The sequence below is a fragment of the Phaseolus vulgaris genome, chromosome 3 (genome assembly GCF_000499845.2).
Source record: "Phaseolus vulgaris cultivar G19833 chromosome 3, P. vulgaris v2.0, whole genome shotgun sequence".
Taxonomy (NCBI): domain Eukaryota; kingdom Viridiplantae; phylum Streptophyta; class Magnoliopsida; order Fabales; family Fabaceae; genus Phaseolus; species Phaseolus vulgaris.
Window position 1 is genome coordinate 4,570,122 of NC_023757.2, and position 21,549 is coordinate 4,591,670.

A 21,549-nucleotide genomic window follows, 5' to 3' on the forward strand; every position below is an offset into this window, starting at 1 on the left:
GACTACCATCACTCTTAATAAAAGAAAGAAGATCATCCTTATTAGAGAAATGAGAAGTAAGAAAAATCTGTCGAACCCAACTCCAAATATGTAATGCATTAGAACATTCAAAAAATAGATGTTGAATAGATTCTTCATGCTTTTCACAAAGCGTACACATAGAACATATATGCAAACCCTTATTCTGAATATGCAGATCTGTAGGAAGTCTCCCATGAAAAAATTTCCAGAGTACTAAAGTTTTGGAAGGCGGAATAGAGGAAGACCAAATGAACTTACCCCAACCACCTGGAACTCCTGGTTCCAAGAAAAAAGTCCTAGCCGATTTAAGAGTGAAACGACCAGACTCATCTAGAATCCAATTAGGAATATCTTGTTCCTCTCTAACCATGATATGATTAAAAAAATGCGACATCTGCTGTAAAGATAAGAGAATATTCCAATCATAACCTGACCAAAATTGAGAGACTGTATCTGGAATGTTAGCCCCATCAGATAACCCTGCAATATTTGCTAAAGAAGTAGGAGAACACCATTTATCATTCCAGAAATTAATAAAAGAACCTGTACCAACAGTCCAAGAAGTATAATCAAGTATGATAGAATAAAATTGTTTAATCCCAAGCCAAAGAGAGGAGGATCTATAAACCATTCTAAACTCGTATTTTGATTTAAGAACTCTGGCTTTCAAGAGTAAAGACCAAGGTTTGTTGCTATAAGCGAAGTTCCAAGCAAGCTTAAGAAGATATGCATTATTTTCATGATGAAGATTAATAATATTCAAGCCTCCATCCTCAAGAGGTGAACAAATTTTCGCCCAATAAACAGTAGCGATACCTTTTTTCATAATATCACCAGTCCAAATAAAATTCCGGCACCACTGCTCAACTTGCTTAATAAGTGAAACTGGCCATTTATACATATTAAAACTATAAGCTAGAAATCCAGTAATCACTGTATTGACCAGCTGGATCCGACCCATCATACTAAGAGATTTACCTTTCCAAGATGCTAGCTTCAATTTGACTTTATCAGCCAAAGATTGAAGAAATCGACACTTTGGAGCACCAACAAAGATAGGCACTCCTAAATAATTGAAAGGCAAACAACCATGACTACAAGAAAGAATATTTTGAATTTTGGTGACAAATCTTGGAGAATTATCCATGGTGAAGAAACTACTTTTAGAGTTATTAATATATTGACCAGAAAAATCACCATATGTTTTAAGAAAAGTACTCAAATTTCGAAGAGACTTAATATCCCCCTACAAAAAATAAAAATGTCATCAGCATACAAAATATGAGAGGGAGTGAGATAACCTTTTGGACTAGCCATATTTAAAATCTTCTTATCATTCACAAGCTTAGAAATACCTCTACTAAGAACTTCCTCTGCAAGACAAAAAAGTAAAGGAGACAATGGATCACCTTGTCTTACACCTCGACTGCAGGAAAAAAAAACCACCAAACTACCACTTATTCTGATAGAAAGCATAGCTGAACAGAGAATTGTACTAATCCAACTGACAAACGAGGGTGAAAACCAAAGCGTTTCAAAACTAATAATAAGAACTTCCAACTCAGAGTGTCAAAAGCTTTATGAATATCAACTTTGTAAGCCACATTACCTCCTCTAACCTTTTTAGAAAACATATTAATAGCTTCAGAAGCAATACCAATGCAATCCTGAATCTGTCTACCCTGCACAAACCCATATTGATTAGGAGAAATGATTCTAGCAGCCACAAGAGCAAGCCTATCTGCCAATATCTTGGAAATAATTTTAAATTTGAAATTAGCAACAACAATTGGCCTGTAATCTTTAATGGAATCAGCACCCTGAATCTTAGGAATAAGAGATACCACATTTCATTCCAGGGAGAACCCAATTTTGTTTAAAAAATTGTTGAACAGCATTACAAACATCTGTCCCAATAATTTCCCAGCAAGAATGATAGAAAACACCACCAAAACCATCAGGACCAGGAGCACTATTACCGTTAAGATTAAAAACAGCATTCTTGATTTCAGAAAAATCAGGACATTTAATCAACATCATATTCTCCTCAGAGGAAACCATCGTAGGAATATAAGTACCAATAAAATCTTCCATATTATCAGCATCCAGAACATTTAACTAATTTAGACACCAATAATGTTTTTAGTCTTTAAAATTAGTTAATAACTAATTTATTTTATTTAATAATTTTTTTTAGTAGTGTTAATTATAAGTCTTATTTAAAAAGTTTGTTTTATAAATTTAAGTTAAACTTAAAAGTATTGATGAAAATAAAAATAACCAAGTTCATAGATTCTAGCAAAACAAAATTTGGAAATGCTTTGAATGTACCACAAAATTGCAACTGAATGTATCTGGGAGAAGGTACTGTCCAAATACATGAGTTCATGTACCTTTCACATCCTTCCAAAACCTTTCAATTCTTTCTCACCACAGATTTCTTGGAGAGCTTGTGTCAATGAGCAAGGAAATTCACCAACGTGTATAAGTCACATGATATTGTTTTAAATATTAAAACCAATACTATGAATATAATCCATGAAAATTTTCCTTAATATATGCATTCTTTTTCTCTTCCATCCCATTTCCACCTCTTTTCTCTTTTCTTTTTAATCACAAATATCTTCACCTTGTAAGATAAATGTTGTTTTTCTTGTAAAACAATATGATGAATTGATTTTATGTTAGTGGTTGTATCTTTCACTAATCCTAATATTATTTTTTGGTGTCTTTGAGGAAGATGAAGTTATTGTTTGACTATGAGTGATTATTTAAATTCTAAAAGTAATAAATATGCTAATAGATTAGCTTTTGAAAAAAGAGTTTGTTTGGTTTGAAAATATGCTTACTTGTCTAAAGCTATATTTTTTTAAAAAAGAGTTTGGTTTATCTTAATATAGTTTTCTTTATTGCATGAGTTTTGATTTCTTCCACAAGTTTGTTTGCATTCTTACTTTTTCTTTTGCTTTCTTAATAATACTATAATAAGAAAACATATGATGTTGAAGTATAAGATATCAATCTAGTTGGAATGTTATATTCTTATGATGTTATCTTGTTGATATTTTTACTATGACATACCCAAAGTCTTCTACTTGTCAAAATAACCTCTAATAATAAGAATACAATCATTGCTACAAGATAAGGTGCAATAAGTGAAATAAATTTTCTAAAATGTAATTTGTTGTACAAATTATAATAAAGATAAATATCTTATGTGAAGCATATGTAAAAATCGTTCTATTAAAAGAGAAAAACATGTATTAAGAAACACATACTAAAATGAAATAAGAGGTCTAAGTAACTATTTTAATAATTTATGCAAATCATAATAAGGATTTATTATAGCATTTGTCACTCTTTTTCTTCTTCTTTTTTTACTTTTTCCTCTTTTATCTTTCTCTTCTTTTCATTCCAATCCACCCAAATGGGGTCACACTTATCATTGCTAAATACAGAATGAGTTATGACCCTCTCATTTGTTAACTTCTAGAGACCTTTACCAAGTGTACAAGACTAGCCAAAAAGTCTTGTACCTAATAAAATTCTTGTGGAGTGAAACCCTCAATCTATATTCTCATTATCAACTTTCCACAACAGCATCCATGATTGATTCCCATGGAGTAATATAATATTTTTCACTGCCATATTCCTTTGATGTAACCATTGATGTAAACCCTGTTGTTGTTAATAAATGGTTCTCTCTCACCACTTCCCTCACATGCACCTCTTTTTCTTGTCCTATGATTGGTTTAAAGAGGTTAGTTCAAAGCTTGAAAACCAAACAGAACACAAATCAACCATCGATGTGACATGCTATAAATCTAATAAAAAGAAAACAAGTAGTAGTCAAGTTCTAGGGAAAAGAACAAACTTCTCAATATCATATGCTGCACATTCATTGTCTACAACTTTGCCTTCACAATCATGAAAAATTACTCTCAAGTTTAATGTTGTCCTCACATTTCAACGTTGTGGGGGTGCATGAACTTCCATCTTAGGCCAATTATAAATATCCTGTTTTTTCGTCCTGTTGTTGACAACTTTTTGACCATGAGAGATCATGTTGGTGCATTTGTGGTATCATGGAATTTTGAGTTTGTTTGATAATGTTTTTCTTTTAATTGTTTATTTTTCAAAAGATACTCAGAAAGTTCTATAAAATGAACGATTACTTTCTAAAAAAATTAAACTTTACATGCATTTACACTCCCCTCTTGGTGTGAAACAACATATAGAGAAGTGAATAATGAGAAAGATAGGTGCAAGGGCATCTGTGTTCTCACATAAGAAGAATGGATACAATCCAAAAACTAAAACAATGCATGTTGGTACACTCCAAATATGCTTATATTGGAAAATATCAACTTCTCTCAAGACTAAGTGCGTGCTTGAGTACAGTTTCTCTGTTCTTTTTAAAAAATTTGACATGAAAAGTTCGGAGAAAACACATTGAAAACTTGAACTCAGACATGCACTGATGGGCTAATGAATGGTTATAGCTTTAGCAGAGAAATGATAGAAAGGCAGGAAAAGTCATACAAATCAACAACAAAATAAATTGAGGATGCTACCGTGGTCAAACATTGAGGAATAAACACTTTTCATCCTCAAGAAATAACTTAAAGAAATTGATAGAACGGTTATCACTGAATGATAAAGGGCTTTGAAATCAACAAGGGCAAATAACCTCTCTAACATGCAGTTATACATCTAGTGACTGATTGTCATGATATGATACGTAAATCATTAAAATTCATCAATACCAATGTTTTGCCTGCCCATAAACAATATTCAGTTTTATCATGAAGTTCATAATCATCTGGATACTGACTTGTCTGAATAGTTAAATTTGAATGAAGAGTTTCATTTAAAACATTGAAATTAGACAAGCACATCATGTAGAATAACTAATATCGATCTTCTGAAAATATTGCCAAAGCTTTTATTTTTAATTTAACTATCCTGAATGATGGCGTGTGATCCATCTGACCGACTTTCTCGATGTTCTAAGAGTTGAAATTACACATGTAATGAAAATATAAACCAAATCTCAAATATGCTTCACTCTTTACAAATGTCCACTTCAAATTTGCAAATACTCATTACACGGGTCACAATCATAGTTCCACACTCAAGAATTCAAAATAATTACGAGTGAAAAGAGAAAAAAAGACAGCAAGCACTGGGAATGTGGTCCTGAAGCTTGCACCCCATTACTTATAATCTATTCATCACTTCACTACCCAAAACGAAGGACCACTATGCCAATGGAAATAACACAACCAACAAACTCCTCCATGGTGCGTGATGGTATCATGACACAATTAAAATATGCACTCCATCATGCAGAAGAGATAAAAGCATTGTTTGATTACTTCACAATGATCAAGACGTAATTCACTCACTAACTTACTTTTAAGTGACAACAGAGATAGCCATAAAATGGTAACAAAACTGAGGAAAATGAGAAGTTGTGAGTAATCATAGTAGTCATGCAATGACAACATAAAGAATAATACAACTTAGTATCAAGTAGAAATTTTTGTTTCTTCTCATGGAATGTGTCTTCCCAAGTCAGGAGTTAAGGCAATTAGTTGAGACAGTTATAATAGTTGGTAGAAGGGGTTAGAACTACTTCTAGGCCAGTATACCTAACAAACTTTTACTAACTATCATGTCCCAGCTAACCCCTTCTACTAACTATCATAACTGACCCAAGTAATAGTCCTAACTCATATAAGTTGCTGTGGGCCTTTCCACATAAAGAGATAAGGAGAGAGGAATTCTAGTCAAGCCTAAGCATAGAAAGTAACAATTATGAATTTATTAGAAATGCTTGACAACTACTGAAGCGAAAAAGGATGCACTGTTGTTTTAGACTACACGTGATCCCAGTCCCAGACTTCAAACAAAGCAAAAAGAATGATTTTAAGAACAAAATGATATAATTAAAAACGAAAATGAAAATCCATTTTGGACAACATAATGAAAGAGTATAAACATAATCAAGGCGTAAACATCAAAATAAAGCCCAGATAAAGTAAGTGGGTTGCATTATGCCTTTTTCGAGTCCAGTACTAAAACTAAAAAGAACTATCTTTTGTCGAACTCCTTCTGCATATCATATTTAAGGAAAATATAGATAGAGAAAAGGGGAATGGAAGGAGATAAAACAATTCCAAGTTTCTGAATCAGAACAAAATTATATTTTATAATTATACAAGGTACAGACTAACCATTCTATGCAAGTTGAATGGTAGTTTCAATCTCCAATCCCTCTGTTTACGACTTAAAGGTCTGCCTTTTCTAAGGGGGTCTCTGTTTTCTCTAACGTCTGCCAACTTCCACACACACATCTCTGAGTCTTTTTCTATAAAATCTAACAAGAAAACTCCATCCCTTTCTAGGCAATTGGACTCTATATTTTCTGTGTAACCGACTCTCATAGGCATGTCTTTGAATCGAATAATATCATCTGGCACTTTCAGTAGCCTCTCAGCACCTGGGGATGAAACCTTCAAAGCAAAATTATGTTTTAAGTACGGAATACACTTCAAAGGAACATTCGTTTACTAAAGAATAAAATCCCACAGGAACAAGAGTATAGGACATGGTTGCCATGATTACCTCTAGAGCCAAATCATCGGGTATCTCTCCAAGCGCTCCAACTTCATCTAATCTTTGCTTGTATTTTCTATTGTAGCATTCAAGTTCTTCCATGCTTGGACACCCATATCTGAAAAGAAAGTTGGAAAAGTGAATACAGTTAAGGTACTTCTATCTTTAGCAGCCAATCTGAATTAGTCAAATTAACTTGATATTAAGAAAGAATCCTTGGATGGAGAAATTGAAGTGTCTATGACAATACCAAAATAATGAAGAAAACAAACTAACCTAATACAAAAAAAAAAAAAAAAAAACTCCATATGGTTTCAAACAGTCACCAGGAGCATGGTATGATAGATTTGCAAATGTTTTCAAAAGTCTAGGGTATTACTAACAAGGTCAACTAGATACCAAGTTCTTCAACAATCATCGATTATATGTCACTGAGGTGGTCCTCACTGAAAATAATACAGTCAAGATAGAGAGATTGAAAAGGTTCCTGGCAGCTAAATTTGAAGTGAAAGACACTGGACAAATTTGATAATTTTGGTAGATAAAAAAGAGAGATAGTGTTTCTCAATGGAAGAACACAATTGATATCCTATAATCCTAATATAATCAAGACAGGTAGATTGACATGCTTGCACGTAAACCAAATGACACACTGTTAGGATATAAGAAGAGAAATTAGTTAAGATAGTTAGAATATTAATGAGTTAGTTACTTGAAGTGTTAGTAAGATATAAATAGCAGAAGAGGAGAGAGAAGGAAGATAATTTTGTAGTTTGAGCATTAGCTCTTTGTGAAGGGGAAACCCTTAGAGGAGAGAGTACTCTCCTATTTCTCGTTCTTTTCATTCTATTCAATAAAAAAAATTCTCTTTTTTATCTTTTCAATTCTTGGTTCATAACAAAGTTGTCCGAGCTACCGGATCTTCAAGGGAGAGCTAGTGCTGGAAACGGAGGAAGCACAAATTTGGGCCATGGGGAAGCTGCCAGCATTTGTGGGGGCAGACCTCATTCGTTAGACAGGGCTGAAAATTATTAAGGTGCAAGAATTCACTCATTCATTAAATCCTAAATCACATTTTATCCTAGATTCATTGTTGGACCACCTGCATTGTCACGATGCAGGTCCACAGCCTTAGTATGAGGAAATCACTGGAAATCTGCCTTAATTGTGATCGCTCCTAGCCCACCTTAATCATAATTACAGATACCAAATAGAACTTATTAGGCTTGAACAGTTTCACGGGGTTGAAATACCTATAACCCAAATTCTAAAGATAACCTAATTAAAAGAGTGCAGACACGTTTTCTAGATTTTGTACATGATACAAGTTGAAGCCTTACTCTTCAGTTAATTTGTCCAATCTAACGTAAACATATCCACGAGGAGTTGTCTTGAAAGCAAATAGTTTGATGTCCTCACTGAACTGCATAAGCACCTCTTCAGCAATAGAGAGAGTTCGCTGGCCCCAAGGGACATTTTGCAAGGCAACTCCACCACCATCACCACCATCACCAATCTACAAAATAGGCAACACCAAATTTAGGAAAAGGTTTAATTTTATAACAGTACTGAAGATCTTTAATTGAAACCTCTGGACTGAAAACTAGACAGTCGGAAAATCAAAGAAATCACAACTGATGAGAAGAAGAACCAGTCAAAACTGGTATAAACCAGTTCAATTAAAAAAATTAATAAGTTATTTTTAACTTTTTCTTAAAAAGTAAATATTTTTTCTTTTTTTTTAAATTCTATATATATACTTATTATAAATAAATATTGATGAATGTTGTTCAAAGTTTAATTTCAACAAGATAACATATTTTATTTTAAATTTTATATGTATTTTAAATGTTAAGAACCTAAAATTTTAAGTCCTTTTTAATTTTAGAATTATGAGAATATTTTTTTAACATTATTTTATGTACTAATCCATTATTATAATAATTTCATTGATACAGATTTGACTACAGTTGAACCATTGAACTTCAATCAGTTTCTTGACCAGTTTAGTTTTGAAAAAAATAGATTGAAATCCTAAGAGTTGAATACACAGAACCTTAGGTTCAGTCTCATCTTCCTCTTCCCATCCGTCAGTGGTAGCACCTTCATCACTTGTCTCTTCTGCAAATTCCACATACTTGAATCTATCAAGATAATAACTACATAAAATACTCCTAAAAATGAGAACTATAACTTCACATAGCCTCTTTTGGTAGGAGAATCTATCAATGCACTAGAGAAAAAAATAATACATTGAATAAAGATAATGGGAAACAAAACAGAGCAACCAACAATCCAAAAAACTAATCCCTTAATTAATGACTAGATATATAATATATCTAGTAAATATCAAAGAGAAGACATTTTACTTGAAAGGAAACAGTGGAATAGAAAATTCTCCAGCACTATTGGGAAAAAAACTAAGCCCACATCAATTAGAGATAGTGTCAAAATATAATATATAGGGTTGAATTAAACCTAAAACATTTTGTGGTATCAAAGCTTAAGGGGGTATTGACAAAATACCCAAGTCCCACATCAAGTACAGATAGTTCCAAAATATGATATATAATTAGGAGTAGGAAATGTGTATTTGACTTCTAGTTCAAAGTCTATCTCAGGACTATTATTACTCTAACCATTTTTTAGGTTCTGTAGTTAGCGTGGTTTCGGTTTGTCAGAAGTTTGTTTGGTTTGTAAAGGTATGCATACATGAAGAGACTGGATAGGCTCGACAAACTTGGTTGGATGTTCACTGAGGGAGTGGAAAGGTGGGAGAATAGTTCTAGAACAAAAGGCTTAAGGTGCATGAAGCAATACAAGGATGAGGACCAAACATTTTGAAAAGACAGAATCTTTACTTCGCCAAACATTTCCCTATTTCGTCTCCAAGATCCTAGATACAACCAGAATCTTTCTTTCAATTTGTTTCTCTTGTTAGTTTTGTCATTACACTTATAGGGAGGTGTCTTTATGTTTCTTGTGTGTTTTTCGCTGCCGTTTTGTTGGTTCTTGAGTTGAGTTTATCGTCTTGTTGAGAATGGAGCATGATGCTTTGTATACTTGGGCAAAAACGGGGATATTAAGGGAGACTTTTGGATATACCAGTGTGAAGAAAGTGAGAACAAACTCATGAGAAGAATCAAGTAAAGCCAAAAGCAATGTTGTGGACATATTTTGTTTGAGAGCTTGTCGCAGTTCCTAGTTTTTGCTTTGAAGTTGCTCATGGGCCATCAAAGCTTCTTCTACAGGGAGGCAGGACTCATTTTCTTCCTTGAGGAGTACATCTTATGCTTGTTTTGCTTTGTCATTCTATTGTCGCAGCTTATTCATTGCAGACATGACTTGCTACAAGGTGGGAGTCTCGCCATCATCCACCAATTGGGTGGCTTTTCTTTGATTCTCATAGTTTGAATCTGTGAAATAGGACCAATTTAACCTATCCTACTGTGGGGTTCAAAATGTTCCAAATCAAAGTCATTAGGGGACTCTAAACCAGGGCATTTTCAAAATGTATCACATTAAGATTCTCAATATACTCAACGGAGGACTCTTAACATTGTCACATATTTTTAAAATCCAACATCCATGTTGGCCCGATGGTAGCCATTTTCCCTTACATTGACATCTTCACTACATTGCACCTTGATCCACAGCCTGTTGCCCAATGATAGCCCTTTCCATGACCCAACAACAGTCAATGGGACTACAAATGCTTATGAGTTAAGCACAAGAGCAAAGGTTAACTTAGAAAACTAATACATTATGTCGGAGACCCTCATGCCTCAATGTCACATTAAGTATCTCATTCTACCTAGAACTCGTAATAGAGGCCATATAAAACGAACTCCTATTCAACATATGATCTAGCAGCACGTAAGAAATAATCTATTGAAATTATTAGCATTCAGACAATACAAAGCGCAAAAGACCATAGCTAACATAACCGTTCTAAATTCAAAACAACTATGAGCTAAAAATGATCAAAATATTCCTTCCAAGCTTCAACATCAGCTACTGAAACCAAGCCATCATTAATACGCCAATAAAGATGCTTTTTTTTAACGGTAAATAGATGAAGGAAGACAGAGAGAAAGAACCTGGAAAATGGTGCGAGAAGGATCGAAGGAAAGTAGAGGAGAAGGAAGAAAGGTGGGATTTGGATGGAGGGGGAGAATGGTTATAAAGAAGGAAGAAGTGTGAGTGAGATGGTGTTGTTGGAGGGCGTAGTAGAACTGCACCAACCCTATTACTCATCCTCTTAATCATACCTCTTGCTACGGCCATGCTTGAAGCTTTGTATTTTCTTTACACCGTCAATTTCAAATAACATCAACAACTAAACATGTCACAATTTCACAAACGAACCCATGACTTTTGTGGCAGCGTTTGCCCCTTTCTCTCCTACACACTCTACAAAGGCGTGCCAAACGAATTGGTTCAAAAAGTTATAATCGGGTTGGGTAAATTTTAAATCACAGGCCCAAAATTTTCACTCTATTTTCATACTTTTTATTTATTTATTTCAAGAGTATCCTTTTGATTGAAGTATACAGTAAAATGAACAAAATATCTATTTTACATTAAATTTTTTAATAAAAATATAGAAATAAAAAGAGACTAAATATTCAAGATAATTTAAATAAAATTTTCTATGAAAAATATAAAAGTTAGTAAAATATCAAATTTAAATTGATTCCTTTTCTATTTTAAAAAATATGTTGTTTATTTTTAAATGTTAAGAAAAGCTCCATAAGAGTATTAAGTTATTTGAGTTTAAAAAATATAAGTTAACAATAATTAAATTATTTCTCTTCAAATGAAAAAAATTGAATCAAGCATTTTATTTTTCTAAATTTTTAGTCATTTTTCTGAAAGCTACAAAACCAAGAAAAAAGAACCAGTGAGGAGGTGAAAAAATGAAGTACGAAACTAAAAGAAAAAAAGACTTCGCATTGGGGAATATAGAGTACAACGAATCTTTTCAACAACTCTCTCACACATGCTCAAATAATAAAATTGTTCTCTTAAAAAAGTTGCGGTCGAAGAAGAAAAGTGATGTAGTTGGAAGGGAGGCATGCGGTTGGAAGTGAGATATGGGGTGCGCGGTTCAACTAAGGTAATTTAAAAATATGAGATTGTGCTTCATTTAGAGCTATTTAAAATTTTTAAAAGATTAAAATCGAATTTTCACAATTAATATGGAGATTTATGAAAAAGGTATGGAGGTGGAGGAAGAATTTGCCCACACCTTTTGTGAGCCTAGGATCGAATGCGTAAGGCCTTCATTTTAAGTCTTTTTCTTCCTACACCTCAAAAAGATTACCACCTACACCTCATGCTAATAACAAAAGAGAGAGTAAACTGTTAGGTTTGGTGAAAAGATTGTTCCGAAAGGGGGTTTAGGGTTATAACCAACGCCATTGATCCATGGGCATAAATTGCAAGTGAGTTTGAGAATGTGAGGTAGGTCAAAGGTGGGAAAGTTTTTGTGACACCAAATGGGTCCACTTTGATGGCATGTTTTGGTTTTCTAGGATGTTAAGGAAATGAATGTTTGAAGTTTGGGAAGATGATGTACAAGCAGAGAAAGAATTTGGATATAGTTTATGGTGAGTGTTTCTTCTAGTTAAGGTGAAGGTAGAGGATGACAATCTATTTATGGTAGAGAGGTGGTGTCTTCTAATGTTGGTGTTCAATGACAAATAGTTTGAGTGACTTTATCACTAATGTTGATAGTGGTGAGTTCTTTGGATCGTGTATGATGTGTTCGATAACTTAAAAAGTAGTCTTTAGTGGGAAATCCTTATTGATCTCTAATGTGAGATTAGTTGTCTTCATTGTCACCATACTACTTAATTGGTGGTGGTCAAATCAATTTTGACCAAAAGGCTAAGGGTAGACGTTTGGGCCTTTCTTGTGGTTGTTGTTGATGTCTTAGGCTCACAACATTTCTCTGTGGTGGTCTTATCTAACAATCATAGTTCTTGGTCGATTAGGAGTTGATCCAAGATCAACTACTTCTACTAGTCACTTGGAAGTGTGGGTGTTTGATGTGTCATCACATAGATGAATGTTTTTTTGAACTTTGTGAGTGGAAGTACAATTCATCATCACCCTCACAAATAACTAGAGGGTTTTATTGACGTTATTTCCTTATATGTTGTTCTTGTTCATAAATGAGTTTGCTCACTTTTTCAAAAAGTCTCACAAGTGGAAGGACTTGTAGTGTTTTGTGCTCATGAGCAACAACTTGAGGTTTCCTTCTTTGTGACTTTTCATTGCCTTAAGGTCAAATTCTAATAGCTTGGATAGAGACCTTAGGTCAACCGTTAGATGTGTGTGATAAACATTGAATTGAATTCATTAAAGATTGGGTGCTTGATAACTAGACCTCCTTGATCAATGATGTTTAGCTTAACACTAGGTTAAGCTTTTTAAATAACTTGTTAAATAAGGACTATCTCCATATATTCTTTATTAGACTAAATAGTGATTATCTTTGGTTTAGGATTTTGACGGGGCAAAAAATGTTAGCATAGAGGTTAAAGGAATTTCCAGCAAGAGATGATAGATAATGAATTTCCACATCTCAATGTTGTGGTCCTCCCATCTTATCCAATACAAATTTGGTACATATCTACTACCAATTTGGTTATGAATCATCACTCAAAAATTTACCAAATTTTCTTTTCAAATAAACAATAATTTGTCTAACTATCTCACATCCACTTTTTAACATTTTGTACCAACCAACATTCATTTTTTCATATTTATGTAAAATGCAAATTTAAAGCTGAATGAGGGAAATGACCCATCAACTCTTAGATTAAATAAAATGGATAATAAAATCACTCATTTTTTGTTCCCTTTACCACTTTAGGGTTACCTTTAAATGCATTCATTATTTCCTATCACCCTTCAACATATTTATGTTTTCTATAATTTTTGTCAAAGGAACCTTAGCAACCTTTAAATCCTCTTCAACAATTCTTTTTAGTTCTGATAACAACATCTCATGATAAAAATCCCCTACATAATAAACTATTTTTAGTTCCATTCAACATTCTAATTATTCCATAATGTCATAACCAATGATATTCTGCTAAGACTTGGCCAATACTTCATTTAATTTATTCTTTTAAATTTCATATATACTGATCATATATAAATAAGCACTCCTTTCAATTTAGTCTTTTAAATTTCATATATTTTGGTCATTTATACCGTAAAAACACGTCTACCTTAAAAAATCACTCAAAAATTGTTAGCGTAGAAACACGTTTACCTTAAAAAATGGGTGTAAAAAGACAGTAATTTTAAAAAGACATACTATAGACTTAGTTCGAATCTTATTTATATATATAAATTACTTTTTTTTAATAATTTTATAAAAATGATTCAGTAATATAAGGTTCCAAAATATTATAATAATTATTATTAGTAACATGTTTAAAAATAGTTTCAAAAAGATACAAACATCTAACCTTTTCCATCTTATTTTCAACCAACAAAATTTGCAATAAATTTCATTATAAAATATTCAATAACGATTTAGGATATAAAAACCAGCGGAAAAACATTCAAAAATTATCTTTAAAATAAGTTTTAACTTAATTTATTTACTAATATTGAGAAAAAAAAAGAGATGGATAAACATTTTTCTTTTGAGCTTTTTATTTTTTATTTTTGTTAATCAAATAAATAAATGAATAAAGACTCCATTCGCAAATTTGGTTCTAGATAACTGTGTCCGAAAAAAGATAAGCCAGGAAATAAAAATTTCATGGACGAGATTGCTACAACGGAAGCTGTTAATGTCGCAAACGAAGAAATTGCCTCAAAACATTGGTGTCAAAGACAGTTTTGGGACAGAGTGCGTTTGCTTGAATCAAAGAAATTCAAATAGCAGATTCAGAAGTTAAGCATGCTTGAACCAAAGAAATTGAAATAGCAGATTCAGAAGTGAAAGCAATTAAGAAAGAAGTGAGATATTGCAGTGATAAAGGGCCTGAAAGATCACAAAAAATCAAATTCAGACGAGTGACACTGCAGAATTTGATTTCGCAAGTTTATGAAAAACGATTGATTGGACCGTAGGGTTATCAGGATCCATTCAAGAAGCTGAACTTGCACTTCACCAAATCTTCAAATTTCAAAAAAAACAAACTAAACCTAAAACCAGAGAGCAATCGTGAACGATGCGGTGGAAAGGAAGAAACAATTTGGTGCCTTTTATAAAGGCGTTCTCGCTAGGGTTTGTGTTTACTTATGGGCCTACAGGGCCGTTCAGCCCAATTATTATCTTAGTTGTGAGGGTATTTCTTCTTACACCCCAACAATGCACCCTATTATTTCTGAAAAAGACTATTTCACCCTTTTAAAATGACTTTATTTTAAAAATTAAAAAAATATGTCTTGAAAAAGATATTTTAGAATAATTTTTTTTTTCGAAAATACTTTTTACCTATGGAACACCCTTATTTCGGAATTATCCAAAACTATTAAAGCTAACTTTGATATTTTGAAGAAAGTGGAGGCGAAGGAAGAAAATGAAAGAGTATAGTATACTTTATTCAGTGGAAGTTTAATTTTAAAAATCAACACCACCCACTTTTTATTATGAAATTTGACATTTTTTATTCTTAATTTTGCACTAATATTATATTCAAAATATAATCGGACTTTCTGTGTATTCTTAACAAAAAAAAAATACATATTACAACTGCCAAAGAAAATTTCTAAAAATTAAAAGTCCTCCAATTCATAGTAATGGAAGATTGTGTTAGTTCCACATAATTTATTTTTAATTTTCTCAATATAATTCCAAATTATCATTCTTTTTACAATCTCTTTATAATCACAGTGCCATTGAAAAATAGCATTCTTTGTTTGTTTTTTTCTTTTTGTGTGATTTTCTTTAGTTGGCGAAATATTTGTGTTATTATTCTCTTTATAATTCTAACATTTTATAAAATTTGTTTTGTCTATGAGATTTAAACTAAAGACTTTTTTTTTTCTCTTTCATTGCCTAAATCGTTTAATCAAGTTTAATCGTTTAGTTGTTTAAGTTATTGAGTTATAAAATGATTTTTCTTAAAATAGTTATCCGTTGTTAAGTATATTTTAAAAATAATATGTAATTATTGCATTTAAAGTGTATTTCATGATGGATCTATTTCATGATCAAGCGCACGGTATAAAGAAGTCAATACAGTTGATCCCAACTATAATTTCTGACATTGTTCAAGTCAGTCAACAATAATAAATACATTAAATGTACCTTATTGTCTCAAGAATCAGACATCAATAGGCTTCCAATAAGTGTTAATATGTGGGCTAATAAATTGTTATTTCAGATAGAGGTAGATTAAAACAACAACCATTATTCAACAATTGTTCAAAATATGGAAAAAAATCATTAATCCTTAAATAAAATAAGAAAAGGGTAAAATGATCCAAATTTATTAATTTTGGAAAAAACATAACAGTGACTCAGCTGTATAAGGATTGGAACCTTCAACTTTCAGTTATTCCATCAATATTTTTTCATTTACTCCCACTTTGAAATTATAAAGTGACTTACTTGGAATACATGTGCAATAGTGAATTGCAACTGGGATAGAAATCCAAGAGTTACATGCCCTTTCTATGTGGTGTCATAAAGATCTGCATTTATTCTGACATGGTTATTTTGTAAATCAATAGAACTGATGATGATGAGAAATCATATCTTACTTAAAACCTATCATTTAAAAATTAAGGTTTCAATAAATCTTTTACCTTTGTTTTTATGGTTCTTTATGACTTTTCAGTTTTACTTTTTTATCCCTCAATCCCTCGAAGGAATATTATATTTTATTATACCATATTGAAGTGTTAAGATATGATAAGGATACATCCAAAATCAAATTTGGATTGGTAAAATAAAATTGCATGTTACTTTTATAGATTAAAAAACGCGTTCATATTTAGTTAACAAGTGATAAGTTGACAAAAAAGAAACTAAATATTTAAAAGACAATAGACCATAACAAATATATATATATATATTATTTATACTAACAAGATGTATTTATTAATGAATATCACATAATAATTTATCATGGAGGAGTTTACCTTTATTAACCATTTTATTGATACCAAGTGGCAATAATTTATAATTTTTGAAAAAAAAGTGAGAAATGTCACTAACTTATTTAAACAAAAATTTATATAACTAACACTATCATAAACATGAGGTTGAATAAATTGACCGTAAAAGAATATCTTGTTTAGTAAAGTTTCTTAAGGAAGATTTGATAGCCATGACTCTTATATCTTTCATTATACAAATAAAAAGAATATATTTTAGTATTTTTTTTAAGTATAATTTAGTTTCGTAATGAAAAATTTATATTATTTTAATCCTCCGAATAGTCAAATGTTTCATGGATGAATAAAAAACAATTTAAACATTGTATGGAAGACTAAAAAGTTTTTTATTTCAAATTATAAAATTATATTGACGAAACACCATACTTGTCCTAGATAATCACGAAATGATGTAATAGATTGACCTAAACCATTGATAATTTGATCTTACATCCAATTCAATACTGGTCAATCTCTCCTGATTGTTGCATTTAGAGATGACAATGTGGGCTCGTCCTGCATAGGTCCAACCGCGTTTGGCCCGCAAAATACGGGTCAGCAGGTCTGCCTCGCATAGTGAATGCAGACTAATTTCTCTGCCCGTCCCACATAAGGGTTAGCTCGCGAGTCTGCAATCAAAGAATTCAATCAAAATATTTGTTACATTTTGCATTGCTATTGAGAAATTATTAATAAAATTCAATAATTATAAAAAAATGGATATAAATTGATTATAATTGAATAAAAAATTGAACATATAACATCAATATTCTTTTCTTCCATTTCAAACATACTCAAACATAAATAATTCAATTAAGATAAAAACATCAATATTCTTCCATTTAAAAACATACCCAAACATCAATATTCTTCCATTTGAATATTGATTGGATGCAGTACATTCCTTATCAATTCCAATCCAATTTGCAATTTTTGCAAATTAAGAATCTGTCGAAAAAATATAAAATAAACATATAATTAAAATTAATGGTTCAATCAATGTGGTCATCGTAATAAATAAATATTAATAGTACAAAATAAAATATAATTCCATTCCCACAATAAATCGGGTGAAAGAAATGTCATCCATTCTAATTCAATTTGCAAGTTAAGATTGTGTCGGAAAATATAGAATAAAACATATAATTAAAATTAATGGTTCAACCAATATGGTCATCATACAAAATAAATGATAATAATAAAAATAAAATATGATTCTACTCCTACAATAAACATGATGATTCAACTAGTTCACTCCAATTTGAAGAAACATTATTGACTTTTTCTTTATATATTTTGAATGTATTTAAATATATAATTTGACCATAAAAATAATATAAATATATTAATTATACTAACTATATGTATTTATTAATGGATATCAAATAATAATTCGGAAGTTTAGTGTGCTTGACTTAAAACAATTATAAGATGGGAGTGTTATGAGAAGTTTATGATTTTCTTTAAATTTTTGTTATGAATAGCTCACATTTTCATGTGTCTGAACATGGTTTTGGTTTATTCTTAAGCTTTTGGTTACTAATATTAATCCTACTATGTTCTTGAAGTGAAGGAGTTTACCTAAATATACCGTTAATAAAATGGGATACTACCAGGTGACAATAATTTATAACTTTTGAAAAGAAACAGTAAGAAATATCACTCATTTATTTAAACAAAAATACGTATAAGTAACATTATCATAAACACTACCTAGGTTGAATAAATTGGCAGTCCCAAATATAAATTTAAAGTAAAAAAATATCTTATTTACTAAAGTTTCTTACCCTTTTGCTTTAATGTCTTTCGACATAAAAGAAAATCACATTATTTAAATATATTCTTTTAGGATAAAATGTATTTTAGTTTTTTAGTCTAATGTTTTATGGATGAATGAAAAACAATTTAATTATTGCATTGACTAAAAATTTTGTATTTCTAATTAAAGAAAAAAATGTTAAAACAAAAACATATTTGAGCCTATTTTAGAAAATAAAAAATTGCTTTAAAAATGTTATATAGTGTAATGAAAGAAACATTTTACCCTATTTTCTTACAACCTTTCACAAATATGAACATAGAAACATGAGATCTAAGTTTCCTCTATCCGTGCTGGCTGCAAAAGCTTCTTACGAATACTAGCATTTGCTGCCCAAGAAACCACTCTCCCAACTCCTCCCTTCAAACATTATCTTCATCTCAGCACCAAAACTGTCTTTTGTTCCTCTCACTAACAGCTGCTACAACTTCTCTTTTACCCCTTCCAAATTCTTTCCCTCTACTTTCTCCTCTGATACTTGTTATCCTCTCCTTGTTTACTTGCATCACAAAGCACTACCTTCTACACCTCTCAAGTAATTCAAAGGTACAGAACGTACCATAACAGTGAATATTAAAAAATCAAACTAACTTTTTGGTACAACCCAGCCTTTCATGCTTTGCATATAGAACATAAAATAGTTACACAGGTTGCAACAGGCTAAACTTACTTTGTTACCATCTTAATGTAGGTTAAAAGTGATAAAATCCAATCAGAAAAAGAGAAATTAACTTTTCTTTCTTTATGTTTCATCCATACCTAAGATTGTACTTGTGCCAAAGTAAAGATTTTCTCTGCATCTACATTTGCTTGGTTAAAAATAACTGTGTTTCTATACTTCCATATACACCATTAAGAGTGGTCATGGTGTGGATTTTCAAAAATCCAATCCATATCCAATCCAAATCCAAATATTTGGATCAGATTTAAAATCTAAATTCATATTTTTTTGTAAAAATAATTTGGATTTCTATAAATCCAAATCCAAATATTTGGATTGGATATAAAATCCAAATTCATATTTTTTATAAATTTATATAATATCAAAAAATTATTAATGTAATGTAATTTAATTTTTTTATGATAAAGATTAATTATTAATTTTTTTAACGTTAAGCTTATGTTTTCAATTAGTTATTAATTTTAATATTTTATAATAACTTAACATTTTTACATTTACGCATTTATTATTTATTTAATATATATTTAAATATGTAAGTTTGATTTTAGGAGAAATTTTGTATCCTGATTTTATTTTCAGTTATAGATAAAATATAAATTAAATAATTTTAATATGTTTAATTTAAAATTTTCGTATAATGCATATTTTAATTTTGATAAAAAAACTTAATATAAAATTACTCCGTTATTTTTATTAAGATAAAACATTCTCTATTTTTTATTTTTTTGTTATAAAAATTATTTAATTTTTAAAATATTAAAATAAATTGTATAAAAGGGATTATTTTTCACTGATGTCAATTCAGTAGAAAAAATTTATTTTTCAAAATTCTAAAATGAATACCCTCTTGATGAAAAAAATTATTTTTCAAACTAAATTTATATTTTCTAAAAAAACTAACAATATTAATATAAAAATATGTAAAAAAATTAATATCATATAAATATTAAAAATATATAATAAAATAATAATTTAATAATACTAAAAATTAAAATTACAAATAATCAATATTCAGTGATACAGAAAAAGTAATTATATACAATTACAAACTATACATAAAATTGGTGATTTTTTTTTATGTTATTGTTAAAGTAATGAGTGTAAAAAATCAACCATTGAATTTATATTTTACTTAGAATATTTTTTAAATGTAAATATATTTTTAGATAAATTTTTTTTTTATATTACTGTTTGCATATGGTCCCTCTCAAGTGTATATACATGAAGACAACTGAAAATCTATACAATATTTAAGTGAAGAAAAAAAATTGTTTGTGAAAAAAAAAATCAGATTTATAATTCAAATCCATATTTTTTATAAAAATAATTTGAAAATTCAAATCCAAATTAGATTTTATATCAAATCCATATTTTTATAAAAAATAAGGTAAATTGTATTTTAAATCAAAATCCATGTACTTTTTTAAAATTAACTTAATATTAATATATTAATATAATAACATGTAAAAGAGTTGAATATTATAAATATTAAGAAAATATAATAAAATTATAATTTAGTAATACTAAAAAACTTAAACATAACATAATATATATATATATATATATATATATTCTTAACATTAAAATACACCTACCTATAATACTTGAAATTTGAAAATATTATATTAATTTATTATGTATAAAATATTGGAGCAAATAAAATTATAAAAAAAAATGTATAAGACTTGGTTGTTTCATTGTGTGTGAAAGAGAGCAAATAAAATTACAAAAAATTAATAAGAGGCTGGAGAGAGAGGTGTGGGGAGGGAGGGAACCAAAAATGAGAAAAATATAAAAAAGTGGTTTGGGTAGAGGTACTGAAGTGAGAGTCTCCTTTCAAAAATTTGGATTTTCCAATTTCTAAAATCCATATAAACAAAATGGATATCTGATTTGAAAATATAATAAAAATGTGGATCAAATTAAAAACTGGATTTAGATAAACGGATTTTTAATGGATTAGAGCAGTGTAAAAGTGGAGCAGTTTGACAAAACCAGATTTTTTGCCCAGCCCTATACACCATACAACTGAGACCCAAAGGCTTTTCCATAACATATTACCTTCTTGATTTAAGCATATGCAAGAGAATTGTTCAAAATGATAAATAAGCTCATTGTGGTTCACCGAACTAATCCCCATCCAACTAAAGCACATATTCCATACTTTAATTGATTCCTTACATGAAACAATAATGCGTGAAGTTGTCTCCTCCTTCCTCCCACATAAAATGCATAAGGTATCTCCTGTTGTTACGCCTCTTCTCTGCAAATT

General features: G+C 30.4%; 1 protein-coding gene across 1 annotated transcript; it reads right to left on the minus strand.

Annotated features, from left to right (window-relative positions):
- Positions 1-1,463: 1,463 nt before the first annotated feature.
- LOC137806359 (uncharacterized) lies at positions 1,464-11,081 on the minus strand. Its single transcript, XM_068606414.1, has 6 exons — positions 10,743-11,081; positions 8,699-8,763; positions 7,983-8,158; positions 6,652-6,760; positions 6,261-6,539; positions 1,464-1,703 (listed from the first exon to the last, which is right to left on the minus strand). Exons 1-6 carry the CDS (start codon positions 10,927-10,929, stop codon positions 1,479-1,481), a joined length of 1,041 nt encoding a protein of 346 aa, XP_068462515.1. The 5' UTR covers positions 10,930-11,081; the 3' UTR covers positions 1,464-1,478.
- Positions 11,082-21,549: the final 10,468 nt, after the last annotated feature.

Excerpts from the sequence above, each read along its gene's own strand:
- LOC137806359 (XM_068606414.1), bottom strand. The coding sequence starts at position 10,929 with ATGGCCGTAGCAAGAGGTATGATTAAGAGGATGAGTAATAGGGTTGGT. Across the intron at positions 8,764-10,742 it reads CTTCTCGCACCATTTTCCAG|AAGAGACAAGTGATGAAGGT; the intron begins GTTCTTTCTCTC and ends TGGAATTTGCAG. Across the intron at positions 6,761-7,982 it reads TTGGACAAATTAACTGAAGA|ATATGGGTGTCCAAGCATGG; the intron begins GTAAGGCTTCAA and ends CTTTCTTTTCAG.